This window comes from Balearica regulorum, chromosome 2 (assembly GCF_011004875.1).
Source record: "Balearica regulorum gibbericeps isolate bBalReg1 chromosome 2, bBalReg1.pri, whole genome shotgun sequence".
Taxonomy (NCBI): domain Eukaryota; kingdom Metazoa; phylum Chordata; class Aves; order Gruiformes; family Gruidae; genus Balearica; species Balearica regulorum.
The window spans coordinates 56,525,441-56,538,934 of NC_046185.1; the positions used below are offsets into that span (position 1 = coordinate 56,525,441).

Genomic DNA, 13,494 nt, shown 5'->3' on the forward strand with positions numbered 1-13,494 from the left:
AAGACCCTTAAGATCATCGAGTCCAACTGTAAACCTAACACTGCCAAGTCCACCACTAATCCATGCCCCTAAGTGCCACATCTGTACATCTTTTAAATACCTCTGGGGTGGTGACTCAACCACTTCCCTGGGCAGCCTGTTCCAAGGCTTGATAACTCTACTATTTAATTAGTATTAAATATTTTCAGATTTAGCCTTTAGGTTACTTTCTTAATAATTTCATACCGGTTAGGACCGAGTCCAGTTGCCTAAGTGTAGTCATGCAATGCCAGTTGAGATGCCCACAGTAGCTGAGAAGTCTGCACAGGGCTGAAAGATAACATGAGTCATAGGAGACCTGTGGGACAACGGCTGCACCTGAAATTGCACTACATACCTGTCTTTAAGCAACAGCATCCTATTCTCGGTTTCTTTTGCTGTGCAGGGGTGTGCCTGTTATACTGTCCTGGTTTGGACAGCTATCCCACTGAGGGCTCTATTATCCCATCCTCATTCTTTGATCAGAGCAACGACAAAAAGCTGTTTAACATCTTTGTCGGCGACATGAACAGTGGGATTGAGTGCACCCTCAGCAAATTTGCTGATGACACCAAGCTGTATGGGGAGGGGAGGGATGCCATCCAGAGGAACCTTGAGAGATGGGCCTGTGTGAACCACATGAAGTTCAACAAGGCCAAGTGCAAGGTCCTACACCATGGGTCAGGGCAATCCCAAGCACAGCTGCAGGCTGGGCAATGAGTGGATTGAGAGCAGCCCTGAGGAGAAGAACTTGGGGGTACTGGTTGATAAAAAGCTCAATGTGACCCAGCAATGCATGCTTGCAGCCCAGAAAGCCAACTGTATCCTGGGCTACATCAAAAGAAGCATGACCAGCAGGTCGAGGGATGTGATTCTGCCCCTCTCCTTTGCCCTTGTGAGACCCCACCTGGAGTGCTGCATCCAGCTCTGGAGTACCCAGCACAGGAAAGACATGGACCTGCTCGAGCGAGCCCAGAGGAGGGCCACGAAGCTGATCGGAGGGCTGGAGCACCTTTCCTATGAGGACAGGCTGAGAGAGTTGGGGTTGTTCAGCCTGGAGAAAAGAAGGCTCCAGGGAGACCTTATAGCAGCCTTCCGGTACCTCAAGGGGTTCTACAGGAAAGCTGGTGAGGGACTGTTTATCAGGGAGTGTAGTGACAGGACAAGGGGTAATGGGTTTAAGCTGAAGGAGGGTTGATTTAGATTAGATATTAGGAAGAAATTCTTTACTGTGAGGGTGGTGAGGCACTGGAACAGGTTGCCCAGAGCGGTTGTGGCTGCCCCCTCCCTGGAAGTGTTCAAGGCCAGGTTGGATGGGGCTTTGGGCAATGTGGTCAAGTGGAGGGTGTCCCTGCCCATGGCAAGGAGGTTGGAACTAGATGATCTTTAAGGTCCCTTCCAACCCAAACCATTCTATGATTCTATCATATATATAGATATACACTGCAGCCAAATTTATTTATACTGCAAATTTTGCAGTTTAGCTTTAACCCTTATTTAAGTTAATCTTATGAAGATTAACCTGCAAGCTTTGATTAAGACTGGTAGAATTGATGGTGGAAGGAGAAGCATTTTCCATACGTTTTTTAATAAGCTCTCTGATTTGAAGTCTCCCAATCAAAAAACATAATTTGATTAAAAGCCATGACTTATTTAGACTACTTAAATAGCATTATTTAGATTTTGTTAATTTATTTAATATGGTTAGTTTTAAATGATGTGGTTATGAGTATGAGAAAAACAGGCAAGTGCTGCTTTTGCAAAGGACAAGTTTGTTTGCTTTCTCCACCTTACTAGTCTGAAGAGAGAAATTTGAATTTTTCATAACAATTAAACATAACTGTAGATTGGAAAAGTCTTTTCATTGTGAAGATAAGTGTAGGCTTTTTTTTTTTTCATAGTTTTGTTACATAGTTGATTATTCAGGAAGAACAACAAGAGTTACAGTTACACTGGATGTGCTAATTTGATGTTCTTTCCCTGGAAATTATGTTCTCCAGATTTTCTGTTTATAGTAGCATCTAGGTTTTGTTTTTCTGACCCCTTCAATTTCTGTCTTTAAAGTAGTCCAAACATGGCACAGTCATCTTTCTTTTAGCATTTAATTGGCATCCAGAAAAGCAAAACAACTGACCTCTTTGTTCTATCTGTACATCATAGTAAGACAATTTCTGTACTTGTGCTTCCCGTAGTTACAGAGGTTAGTGGGGCTGTGAAGGGGACTGTTTACACACTGTGTTACTGCTTGCTAGATTTGGTGTTATTGTTCAACTATTACAACTTTCTTTAACTGTTGTTTGGGCTAGAGATAGGAAAGTGGAGGTGGTTTTGCCTGTGTGTATGTGTGTGTTGGTTTGGTTAAAGAACTATGCCATAAACTTGATTAGATATCACAATATTACCTTGATATCTCTACAGTGCACAGTATACTGTGAGGTCTCTTCATCACATTCTAATCTGTCTCTTTCACTGAGGACAGGAAGCAGCAATCAATACTGATGTGTTTCTCTTTAAAATAACTTCAGTGAGATTACCACAATCACACAGATCTCAGTAACTCTGTCTCTCTCAACTTCGTCATCTGCAGAACTGTTCATCTAGATCTGTTTTCTGCAGTTGTTGGTAATAAGCATATTAGTCTTCTGTTGTATGTCACTCAATCTTGTAACTTCCTTAGAAGCATTTATTTCAAGCAGTTCATATTTTAGCTTCACATGGTCCTGTTTCTTAATCCTATTATTCTTTACAATTTGCACTATGATAGGAGTTTTACATGCAACCAGACTATCATGAACCCTGAAGTTTGAATTTGGTCTTTTTGCTTTATTTCCTTTACCCACTAAGGTGGTTATTTTACCAAATTGAATATTCTATTACTTTGGCATGATTTGTTTTGAGAAATCCACATGGTATGTTATTTAATAACTTATTTTCCTAAAACATTTAGAAATTACGTTACTAAGAATTTGTAATTTATCCAAATTATTTACATAAAAAAACAGATACATTATTGGTTGCCTTGGGACATAATCTGTCATGCATAAATTCTCCTAAAATAATCACCAGTGATTCTGATGTTTCTTATACCAGTTCTATGACTGAATTTCATGAAGCTTTACTACAAATAAGTGCTCAAATGCACCTAAATCACTATTTCACATAACTTGGCTATTTTTAAATATTTTTTTTAAGTGTTAGATGAAAAGCTTACATTGCAAAAGGAATGTTGTCCAGATATTATGAAGCTTATTAAATAAAGATAATTGAATGTGAAGCTACTTGAAGAGGTTTTTTATTTTTTAATAACAAGAAATTCCCTGATGTTCTGTTTCTAACTGCTGAAGAACACCAAAAAGTGACAAGTGAATGTAAAAGAAGGTATTTGTATTCCATAGACTTTGAAAACAAAATGCTCAAAATCTAAAAAAAAAACCAAAACCCCAAAACCTAATTGACTTTAACAGTCAATTTTTTACATTAAATTCTATCTATTAGTAGAGCATTATTCCTCTATTAGGGAAGTTATTACTGTTCAAATTGTATAAACATCAAGTACACAGCTGTGAAGAGTTTTTTGTTACCACAAGATAAAGAGTATCCAAAAAGTCAAAGTTCCTGAACATTAAATTGGTCTTTTCCTGCTAAATAAAGTATAGTGTACTGCGTGATGATATTCATGGAGCAGTGAAAACAAATATTGTCATACATTCTGCAATAAGCATAATGGGGGTTCCCAATAATTTATAAGAATTTTTCTGTGGATTTGTGTAGCTGCTTTATCAACAGTTGCACTGTTCTTTACCGTGAATTTAAAAAAAAAAAAAAAGTATGTTTTGACTATTTTTTATTTATGTATTTTTTTGTGTATAAAAATTTCTTTTTTTTTTTTATATGCCCTGCTCCCTTCCTTTTGCTTCCTTCCACCCCTTTTATCCTATGTTGTTTTATCTTGTACATTCAGAACCAGGGCATACACAAGACCTTGAGGGGGAAAAGCAATAGCCTCTTACAGGACATACTGCAGGAAATGGATTATCAGATGCACCTGCTGTAGTCCTCAGATGCTCTTATTTTTAGGCTTGTTGTTGATCATATTAATTTTGTGTATTGAACTGTTTAGATTTACTGAAAACACACATGAAATCTCATATAAATTGTAATAAAATTGTGTCTTTTTTTGAGTGGTAAGGGCATAATTATGGTATAACTTGGTGAGAGCAGTTGTATTCTTATTTGGTACTTTTAATTGTTAAGCTCTAGCAATGCTTTGCAAACACAGTGTTAATGAAGAGTAATAGAACAATAATTTGCCCCACCACTGAAATGCATTGGAATATGTAGGATCTTCATGTTGTTTGACAATGGTAAACATGAGATGGGAGTAAATTGCACTCATTTACTTAGTAGGCTTTTCTAACAAAATAATTAAAAAAACCCCAACCTAAACCAAAAACCAACAGATAAAAACACCTGGAAAAGTACACTGTATAGTAAAAAAGTGAAAGCTAGATCATCAAAAGATTTATTTCACTTATTTTGATGTATTATTTTCTCAAGCTGAGTATAGCTATAAAATTCTAAGGAATAATTCAGAATGAAAATGTGTTTTTTCAAGAAAAGAATCATGACCAGTGAATAGCATAAGCTAAGAAACAGCAGATCATGCCAGACAAACTGAAATGTGTTGTTTTGATGGAAGTACTAAATTAGTCAATGAAGGGCATGCTGTACATTATCCTTGGAGAGAGAACAGTATATACACAGCGAAAAGTTGAAAGTACAATTTAATTGTAGGTTTTCTTTAGATTTTCTTATGCAGACGTTCTACCAATAGGGCAGCAGTGTTGATTTGGATATTGAATGAATTTTTAGATATTCAGGAGCATGAGATGTATGCACTTCATAAAAATCTCATCAATTGCTTCCGTAAAAGGGATCTTGTTTCCTTCTTAAACGTGATGGATAAATTTGTAGGGTTTTTTAAAATATGTACATAGGTCTAAAGCTTTCCATTCTTAAAGTAGTCTTGCTCATAATTGTTTAGTCTGTGAAATTATGTATTTATTATTTGATCACTATGGAATTCAAGATGTGGACTATTTAGATGCCTTCCTGTGCCTCAAGAGCATTGCGTTACCAGAGCCTGTGTCTGTAATCAAGCCTAAAAGATGAGGTTTAGAGAAGGCTAGGAAGGCAGAAAATTAGTTGAGAGGAAATGAATGAAACAAGGAGGGCCACAGAGGGGGCCTAAGGCACAAGTGGAGAACTGAATGAACAGTGTCTCATCAGATAGTAATCGGTCACCATAAGAATAAGATAAAATAATTTCCTACACAAAGAGCTAGAAAGATCAGTGTGGCAGCCAGGCTTATTTAACTAATAGTAACAATCTCCAACCAAGCCTCAAACAATTCCCAGCCAAATTCTAGCATTTTAGTATGGCCGAGTCCAGTTGATCAGTCCAACATCTTCCCCCCCTGCCGCTCTTTCATTTATTACATACTCCCCATTCTAATTTTTAAGCCTGAGCTTTGTTTCGTATTTTTGCTTGCTTTATGGGAGTTGGCACATCAGCATCAGCTAATGCTGAACATGGGCTTTTAGGGAAGGAAACCAAGGAAATGCTTTGTTTAGAGTTTGGAGATGTTGTTTCTGTTGGTTGAGTCTGTCAGAATATTCTTCAGACTGTTCCTTCTTGACAGCTGTGGTTAGAATTTTTTTGGTTTTAACCCTTTCAAAAATTTTAATTCTGAATCACCTAATTTGTGTAAGGTTCCTTGAGCCATCCTCTACATCCAGTGTTTTATATTCAAGTAGTAATCTTAGGGGCTCTGAAGAAAAAGGTAGACATTATAGATCTAACATTTAAGTAATATAAGCTACTTACAAGATGTAAAACGTTGAATTTGATAAGAACTTGTTAAGACAGAAAAAGAGCAGTTACCTGGAAAGAGGAGACAATTACAGAAAATGAATGGTCTTCACTACACATAAATGCAAACTAATGTCTCTAGAAAATACAGTTGAACAGTAATGACCAGGTAGGGAGATCTGTGGAAAATAATTGTACCAAAAGAATTTTGATGCATTCAGAGTTTGTACTTGTTTGATATTAAGATCATTAAATACTGCTCCAGTTAAAAATTATTTAGTCAAAGTCACTTAATCACAAATCAGTTGTTTCCTATCATACTTTAACATAAATGCCAGTGTTTGGTTTATGAGACTTTTATACAGAAAAATGAAGGAAGAACTTTTGAAAAGGATGGAAGACAGACCAAAGTTTCCAAATTACACAAACAAAATGCTAGTTTTGAAATTCATTAGGTATTAAAAAGTTGTTGATTTCAGAGCACATTTAACCAGTCTGAAGATCTGTGAGAGTTTGTAGGTACTGAATAGCTTTAGAAATGATCTGTTTATTCAGATGTGTAATTTTAGCTCCTGGTTTAAAACTTGGACATGAAATATTAAACAACTTCCGTAAATATTGATAAAAGGAAAGAAGTTATGTGTATAAAATAGTTTTTGAAGGATATGAATTTTGGAGAAGAAATTACTCTGAAGTGATGTAACAGGATGAGTTTGAGCAAAACAATCTTTTATCCAATTACCTAACAAATATTGTTATTAAAAAATCTTTTCCTAATTTTTAGCATGGTGTCTTGAGAGAAGTAGAATAGAGCAGAGACTCAGATCTGTGTTCAAGGCTGAAAGTTGACTGGCTGATCTTACAGATTTTATTTTTTTTTAAGCACCTGACTTGATTCTCTGAAAATTAAAGTTGTGACATATATGGTCCTCCTGCTGTGAAATAGGTTTTTCACCTTTTAGAATTTTTCAGTAATTCTCTTTACAGCTTTAAGTGCTTTAACTCCATAGCTTCTTATCTTGGTACTATTAGAACCAAAACTAATGCAAATGCAGTAAATTAGAGATGCAATTTCTGGTTGTCATCACCTACCACCAATCACCAGTTCACATACCTTAAAAGGATGCTTCTATTTCTAGAAAAATGTTTTAATAGAACAGCAGTTTGAGTTTTTAAATGTTAATATTTCCAGAGAAGGAAGGTGCGGAGAAAAAGAAAATGAAGAAGGATGCTGGAAATAAGAAATCAACACCAGTTAGCATTCTTTTTGGTTATCCTCTGTCAGAGCGCAAACAGATGGCACTTCTCATGCAGATGACAGCAAGAGACAACAGTCCAGGTGATCTTAAAAAGTTAATAGTTTTCTTCCTCCTGCCTGTTTAATTCTATCCCAATCAGAATATTCTGAACCCTGATGTTTTTCAACAATCCTTGATTTTTACGGATTTTTTTTTAATTATTCCTAATTCTGTTAAAACTATTTTGCATTGATGAGTAATTGGACCTTCTGTATTTATGTGCAAAGCTTTGCATTATGATAGCTGTAAAACCTGAAAAATCTCTTTTCTTCCTTTGATTATTTTTGCATCTCAAACACTGTTCCATATGCATTATTTAAAAATGGAATTTTTTTTTTTAATTAAGTTTAACTACTGTCTTGTCTCAATTTGGAGCAGGATTTTAATTTAGAAGGAAACTGGATTGTTTCCTTAGCGTTTAATGGGAAAGGGGAGACACACTGTTTTTAATTCAGAACTTCAAACTGTCCTTGGTCCAGTTGTATTTAAAAAATCTTTTATGTATGTATATGTTCTACACACGTAAGGCTTTTACAAATTTGGCATTTAAAATGGCAGCTTTACCTTAAGAAACTATCCAGTCCACCCAAAAACATTTGTGTTGGCACAGCTGAGGAAGTGCCTGGAGTACAATACGCAGACAGTAATTCCTTAAACTGGCATCCCACTACATAAAAATATAGTGGAATTGTGCTGGAGGAAGGGGAAGCAGAGTAGATACTAATTTGCATGGTCGTGCTTTGTCTTGTTTTAGTAGAGTTTATACCAGAGTGTGTGAACCTTGTAGTTTGGATAGACTTCATCTGTCCTTGAAATCTGCTTTAAAAATAGTGAGATTTTGCAAAACACCCTTTTTACACATTGCAAATAGGCGTTGTGTTGATACATGTGAAGTGTCAAATACATCCTTTATTTAAAGATAATTATTCACTTCTTCTTGTCACCTTTGAATGCAAGCGTTTAAATGAAATGAAATAAAAATAGTGCTAAATAACTTACAGTGACCATTTAAAAATTTACTTTGTAGATTCCACCTTAAATCATCCCTTACAAACACCACCAACACAAAAGAAAACTTCAAGCTCTTCTTCAAGACAAAAAGACAAAGTTAACAAGAGAAATGAACGAGGGGAAACTCCTCTACATATGGCAGCAATTCGAGGGGATGTTAAACAGGTTAAGGAGCTAATCAGTTTAGGTGCAAACGTGAATGTAAAAGATTTTGCAGGTAAGTTGATACATGTTCTCTTAACTGTACAAATTGAAAATTAATGCTGAAGTTGTTATCACAGGTTTAATTTCAGTTCATGCTATTTGCAAATGAAAAGATACAACTTAAACATATTAGAAATTCTCATATATGTTTTTTATTTCTGATGGCAGTGGTAGTACTGGGACACTGTAGTACATAGTGTATTATTATAACGTTATATTAATACCTGGAGGTTTCAGTTGTGGCCAGGGACTTTGCATACTAGGTATTTACAAAAATATGTGTGCATGCTTGCTGAACTTAGTAGAATTATACTAGGCAAAGTCAGTAATTGATAATGGGATTGTAGGCTATGTGAGGAAATGCAGAGTTTAGTAACAGTGTAGGTGGCAGCACTGTAATGTATGTTGTATTCTTACTGGGACATCTAATATGCACCAAAGCAAATAAGTGTGGTGTAGCTTGCACTTGTCATCTAGTTGTGCTAGATTAATGATAGTTTTGATATGTCAGTATTTGCTTTGATTTCAGCACTGATTGATGAGCCTTAAGGTAAGTTGTAACTTGTACCATATTTTTAGTATCCTTTATTTGGTATCTTTTTTTTTATAGTCTGTTTGTCTGTAAGACCTCCTAAATAATTTTTTGAACCTGCTGGCAAAGTTTTGCCTATTTTGCTTTTGATACTCTCACAGTAGTTAAGTTTCCACATGTTTTCTAAAAAAATATCCAGCAGAGTAAATATGAGATTCCCCAAAGGAATGCTTTCACAGAAGATAGAACCTGTAGTTTTGAGTTCAGTAGTTGCCAGTTGTTGATTGGCCAGGCACCAAATTAAATGCACTTACATACTGAGATAAGACAAAGTACCTACTGTTTTTTCTCTACCAGGGTAAAAGGGCATGAGACTTAGGAGCTGGAGTATTGAGTAGACACTTAGGGTTTAGAGGTTGAGGTACCAAGGAGGGATGGAACAGAGTGAAAGGAATGCTAAATCAGAGGTTTATCTCTGAGGGCTGGGTGAGGTGTGGAGGTTTTTGTGGCATTGGGATCTAAGAGACATCTTTAAAAAGATAGGATTCAGTAGATGTTTCTTAAATGCAAGGACAACTCTAAAAAATAATACAAGTATCAAGTGTTCTTTGTATAACTGGCATACCTGTTCCTAATACTCTACTTTTCAACATCGGGTTTTTTTCCATCCACAGAAGTGTATCATGGGAAAGTGAGGAAGTCAATATAAGAAAGGACTGTGTTGCTTTTGGTTTTGTTCAAAAAGACTGTGCTCCCAATGTGAAGGATAATGCTGAAGAAAAGGTGACACAATTTGTGGGGAGCTGCTGGCATCCCAAAGGAATAAAGATAATATTGAGAATTCTTGGTAGTATAGTTGACAGCACTAGCAATTTCAAGTTTGTAGAGGCATTGCATAATAGAAGCAAAAATATAATGGGGGTCTGAATGAGAATTTTAAGTAGACCTACAGCAAAGCCTGCTAAAGGTGCTCGGTTTACAGGTCTGAATGCCTATAGTGAGAATTATATTCTCACTGGGAATGGGTGAGAGGAGCTGAGATAGCAAGCCCCAGTGGGAGAAATTAATAACTATATGGTACAATTAGTTGTCAGCTCAAACTTGATATCAAGAGCAAATATTAATGAGAGGGACTAACATCTTGATTTTAGATAAGAAACAAATCAGTGATTTCTTGGTTTACAGAGGGTAGCTGAAATTTGTGTTTGAAGATGAGGCTGGCCAGGACTAGCATGTAGAGGAAGAAAAGAAAAGAAAAGAAGCAGAAGTAGAACCCTGTGAGATCTTCAGAGAAGTTGAGAGGGGAGATGAGGACTTGTTGACAAGAGCAATTTTAAAAGAAGAGGGGGAGGTTTCAGGGGAAGACAGGCCCATAGAAATCACAGGGAGAATAGAAACACTTCAAGAAGAGATGTTGTGGGGGGTTAACCTTGTCTGGCTGCCAGATGCTCACCCAGCTGTTCTTTTCCCCTGCTCAACAGGGCAGGGGGAGAAAAGATGGAAGAAAGCCCTCATCTGTTGAGTTAAAGACCATTTAATAAGAAAAGCAAAAGCTGCACGTGCAAGCAAAGGAAGAAGAGGAATTCATTCACTACTTCCCATTGGCAGGCAAATGTCCAGCTGCTTCCTGGGAAGCAGGGCCTCAGCTGGTGTAACAGTTGCTTGGGAAGACAAATGCCATCACTCCAAACATCCCACCTTCCTTCTCCTTTCCCTGAGCTTTTCTTGCTGACCATGACATCATATGGCATAGAATACCCCTTTGGTCAGTGTTTGGGTCAGTTGTCCTGGCTATGTCCCCTCCCAACCTCTGGCCCGGGGGGCGGGAGAGAGAAAGCCTTGACACTGTACAAGCACTGTTGAGTAGCAGTCAGAACACTGGTGTGTTATGAACACTATTTTAGCCCCAAATGCAGTGCACAGCACTGTATGGGCTGCTATGAAGGAAGTTAACTTCATAGCTTCATCCCAGCCTGACCTAGTACAGATATTTAATTAATTTTAAAGGCAGATGAAAGGATGAGGAGAATGGCTGAGAGCTGGTTCTGAGAATCAATTTGGAGCGTGTCGTTAGACACTTCATTCAGAACTCTGGAGGAGGTGTTTGGGATCAAGTGAGATACTTCTCCATTGGTAATCCAAAGTGAGAGGCAGAGGTGGCTGAGCTTCAAAATCATGTGCAGAGGAAGAAGTTGAGAAGAGGGGGAGGATTTGAGCAGTGAGTCATGAGTGGAGAAAAATAAGAATTTAGGATGCAGTGAAGTTTAAAGAATTAGAGGGTTTAGCTAAGAATTTGGCAGAACTAAAGGAGCAGAAAATGAATTAGTAATGGAGGAAGTAACCCTGCTCACGGGATATCTGCCAGAATGATACTGCCGTGTGAGAACAAGAGTAAAGGAAACACATGTTGAGAGCAAGCCAGGACTGGAGTTGGCAGGCTGGACATTGTGATAGGATAGAAAGGCAAAGCAGTAAAACATGGAGAAGAATTAATTACAGAGAGAATTAATAAGCAGAAAGAAGATAGGGATCAGAGGGCTGAAAGCAGAAGAGTGTTATCATTGTGCGTGAGTGGGGAAAAGAGCAAATGACAAGAAAATGAAAAGGAGAAGATAGCCAGGCAGCATTGGAAGTGAGTGACTCAAGTGATGATTGGAGAGGAAACTTAGTATACAAAGATCAGGAAGAAGTGTTTTGCTGTAGAATAAGGTAGAAGCTTTTTTCTTTTTTTTTCTTTTTTTTTTTTTTAGCTTTTTTTATTTAAATGAGTGGCAGGTGAGAAGTTGAGTGAGAGATGAAATTACCTTACTGAGAGATTAGATAAGTTAGGGGTTTCTTGTACCTCCTCTCCATGGATATACAAGACCATTACTGATTAGATGCAGAGTTAAAGTAAATAAACTTCCAGACTTGCACTGGTTATGTTGGAACCAAAAGTTGAATGCCTTCCCAGAACTGGGCTTTGAGAAGGCATCAACAGCAGGCTGGAAGTTCAGGGCAGCTATGAATCTGGGGAGAGGAAACTGAGGTAAGGAATATAGTGTGTGTGGACTGATCATCATCTTCAGTTGAGGCTCTGCTACAAAAAATGAGCACTGAACTTCAGATTATCAGTGTGGAAATCAAAATTGCTAAAAATGATTAATATTATAGGAAATATCAGGAATAAGGTCTCTGCCAATATTTATTAATAGCTTGCTATCTAGACTAATAGCTGCTGAATGTTATTAGTGATTCCCGGTACATGTTCAGTTACTCTAAAAGAGCACTCATTATGATAATTTGCCATATTTATTCTTTCCAATAGTGTGGTTTTCAAACTGTTTCCATATAGAATAATGTTATTTATATATACCTAACACTGTGTTCAAATGCTCACTAGTCAAAGAATTTCTAACATGTTTAGCCTGGGGATTTTGTGCCAGATTTTGTCTTTTACTATGTGATTAGTGATTTAATTTAATTCAATGTAATCACAGTAAAATTTGGAATGTGGCATGAGATTTAAAGTTGATAAAGCATATGCTGTTCATCAGATGGATGGCGTTACCTTCCTGCCAACTACTGTGTGTGAGTGTAATTTGAAATGTTTCAAGGCAATAGAGATCTATAGCACAGGAGATAAAAAACAAGCTTAAATCTTTGACCTTTCAAACTTACACTTAACATTCTTTGGTATAGGTTGGACACCGCTGCACGAAGCTTGTAATGTTGGTTACTACGATGTTGCTAAAGTCCTGATAGCAGCAGGAGCCGACGTAAACACACAGGGCTTGGATGATGATACGCCACTTCATGACTCTGCTAGTAGTGGGCATAGAAATGTGAGTGTATTGGGAGAGTGGGAGGGGAATAAATAGGTGGTTTGAAAAGCTCAATCTTTAGAACAAATCCTAACTGTCCTGATTGCTGTCATATGGTTTTATAATTCTGCTTCTGCTGTTTTGGAGGCATCTTAAAGTTGTTTTGGTTTTCTTAGTTTCATCTTTTTATCCTACTCCTATTGTCAGATATTTTCTACCAGTATCTGTTTTCTTAAATATTTAAAAGTTTTACTTTTCTATTTAATAAACACTTTAATGACTTTTTTGGAGACACTTGTATTGTACAGAATTCTCAAAAGAATACTGTATACTTCAAACAGTATACTGTGGGTTTGTGTGTGTATATATATATAAATATTTAAAGGTATATATCCTACATTTATTTTTATGTATTTGTTTATGGACTTTGAAATAGAGCACTGACGTATATATATTCTTAATTATTTTTTTTAATTTACCAATAATGACTTAGTGGAGAAGATAAATAGAGCACTGTAGGTATTTTACATTAATTTCTGAATTTGTTCTTGTTTTCTGCAAACTAGATGCAGAAATGACTCCGCTTTTCCTTTATATCTCTTTTATTTCATTACTCTGTGTGCAATCTGCTGTATAAAGCAAAAAATAGAAAATATCCTTAAATCAAGCCAACCTTTCAAACAAGATGTTCAGTTTGAAAGGATCTTCTGGAAAGGCTATAGAAATGAATTATGATAATCTGATTGTGAAATTTTT

At 36.7% G+C, this 13,494-nt stretch overlaps 1 protein-coding gene across 6 annotated transcripts in view; it reads left to right on the forward strand.

The window, feature by feature from the left end:
- ANKRD12 (ankyrin repeat domain 12) overlaps nucleotides 1-13,494 on the forward strand; it is a 66,416-nt gene that overhangs the window by 30,708 nt on the left and 22,214 nt on the right. For all 6 annotated transcript variants that reach the window (XM_075744454.1, XM_075744456.1, XM_075744453.1 and 3 more), the window contains 3 exons: nucleotides 7,083-7,229; nucleotides 8,216-8,416; nucleotides 12,617-12,759. In XM_075744454.1, the coding sequence (XP_075600569.1) occupies nucleotides 7,083-7,229; nucleotides 8,216-8,416; nucleotides 12,617-12,759 (491 nt within the window). The remainder of the gene's footprint in view (nucleotides 1-7,082; nucleotides 7,230-8,215; nucleotides 8,417-12,616; nucleotides 12,760-13,494) is intronic.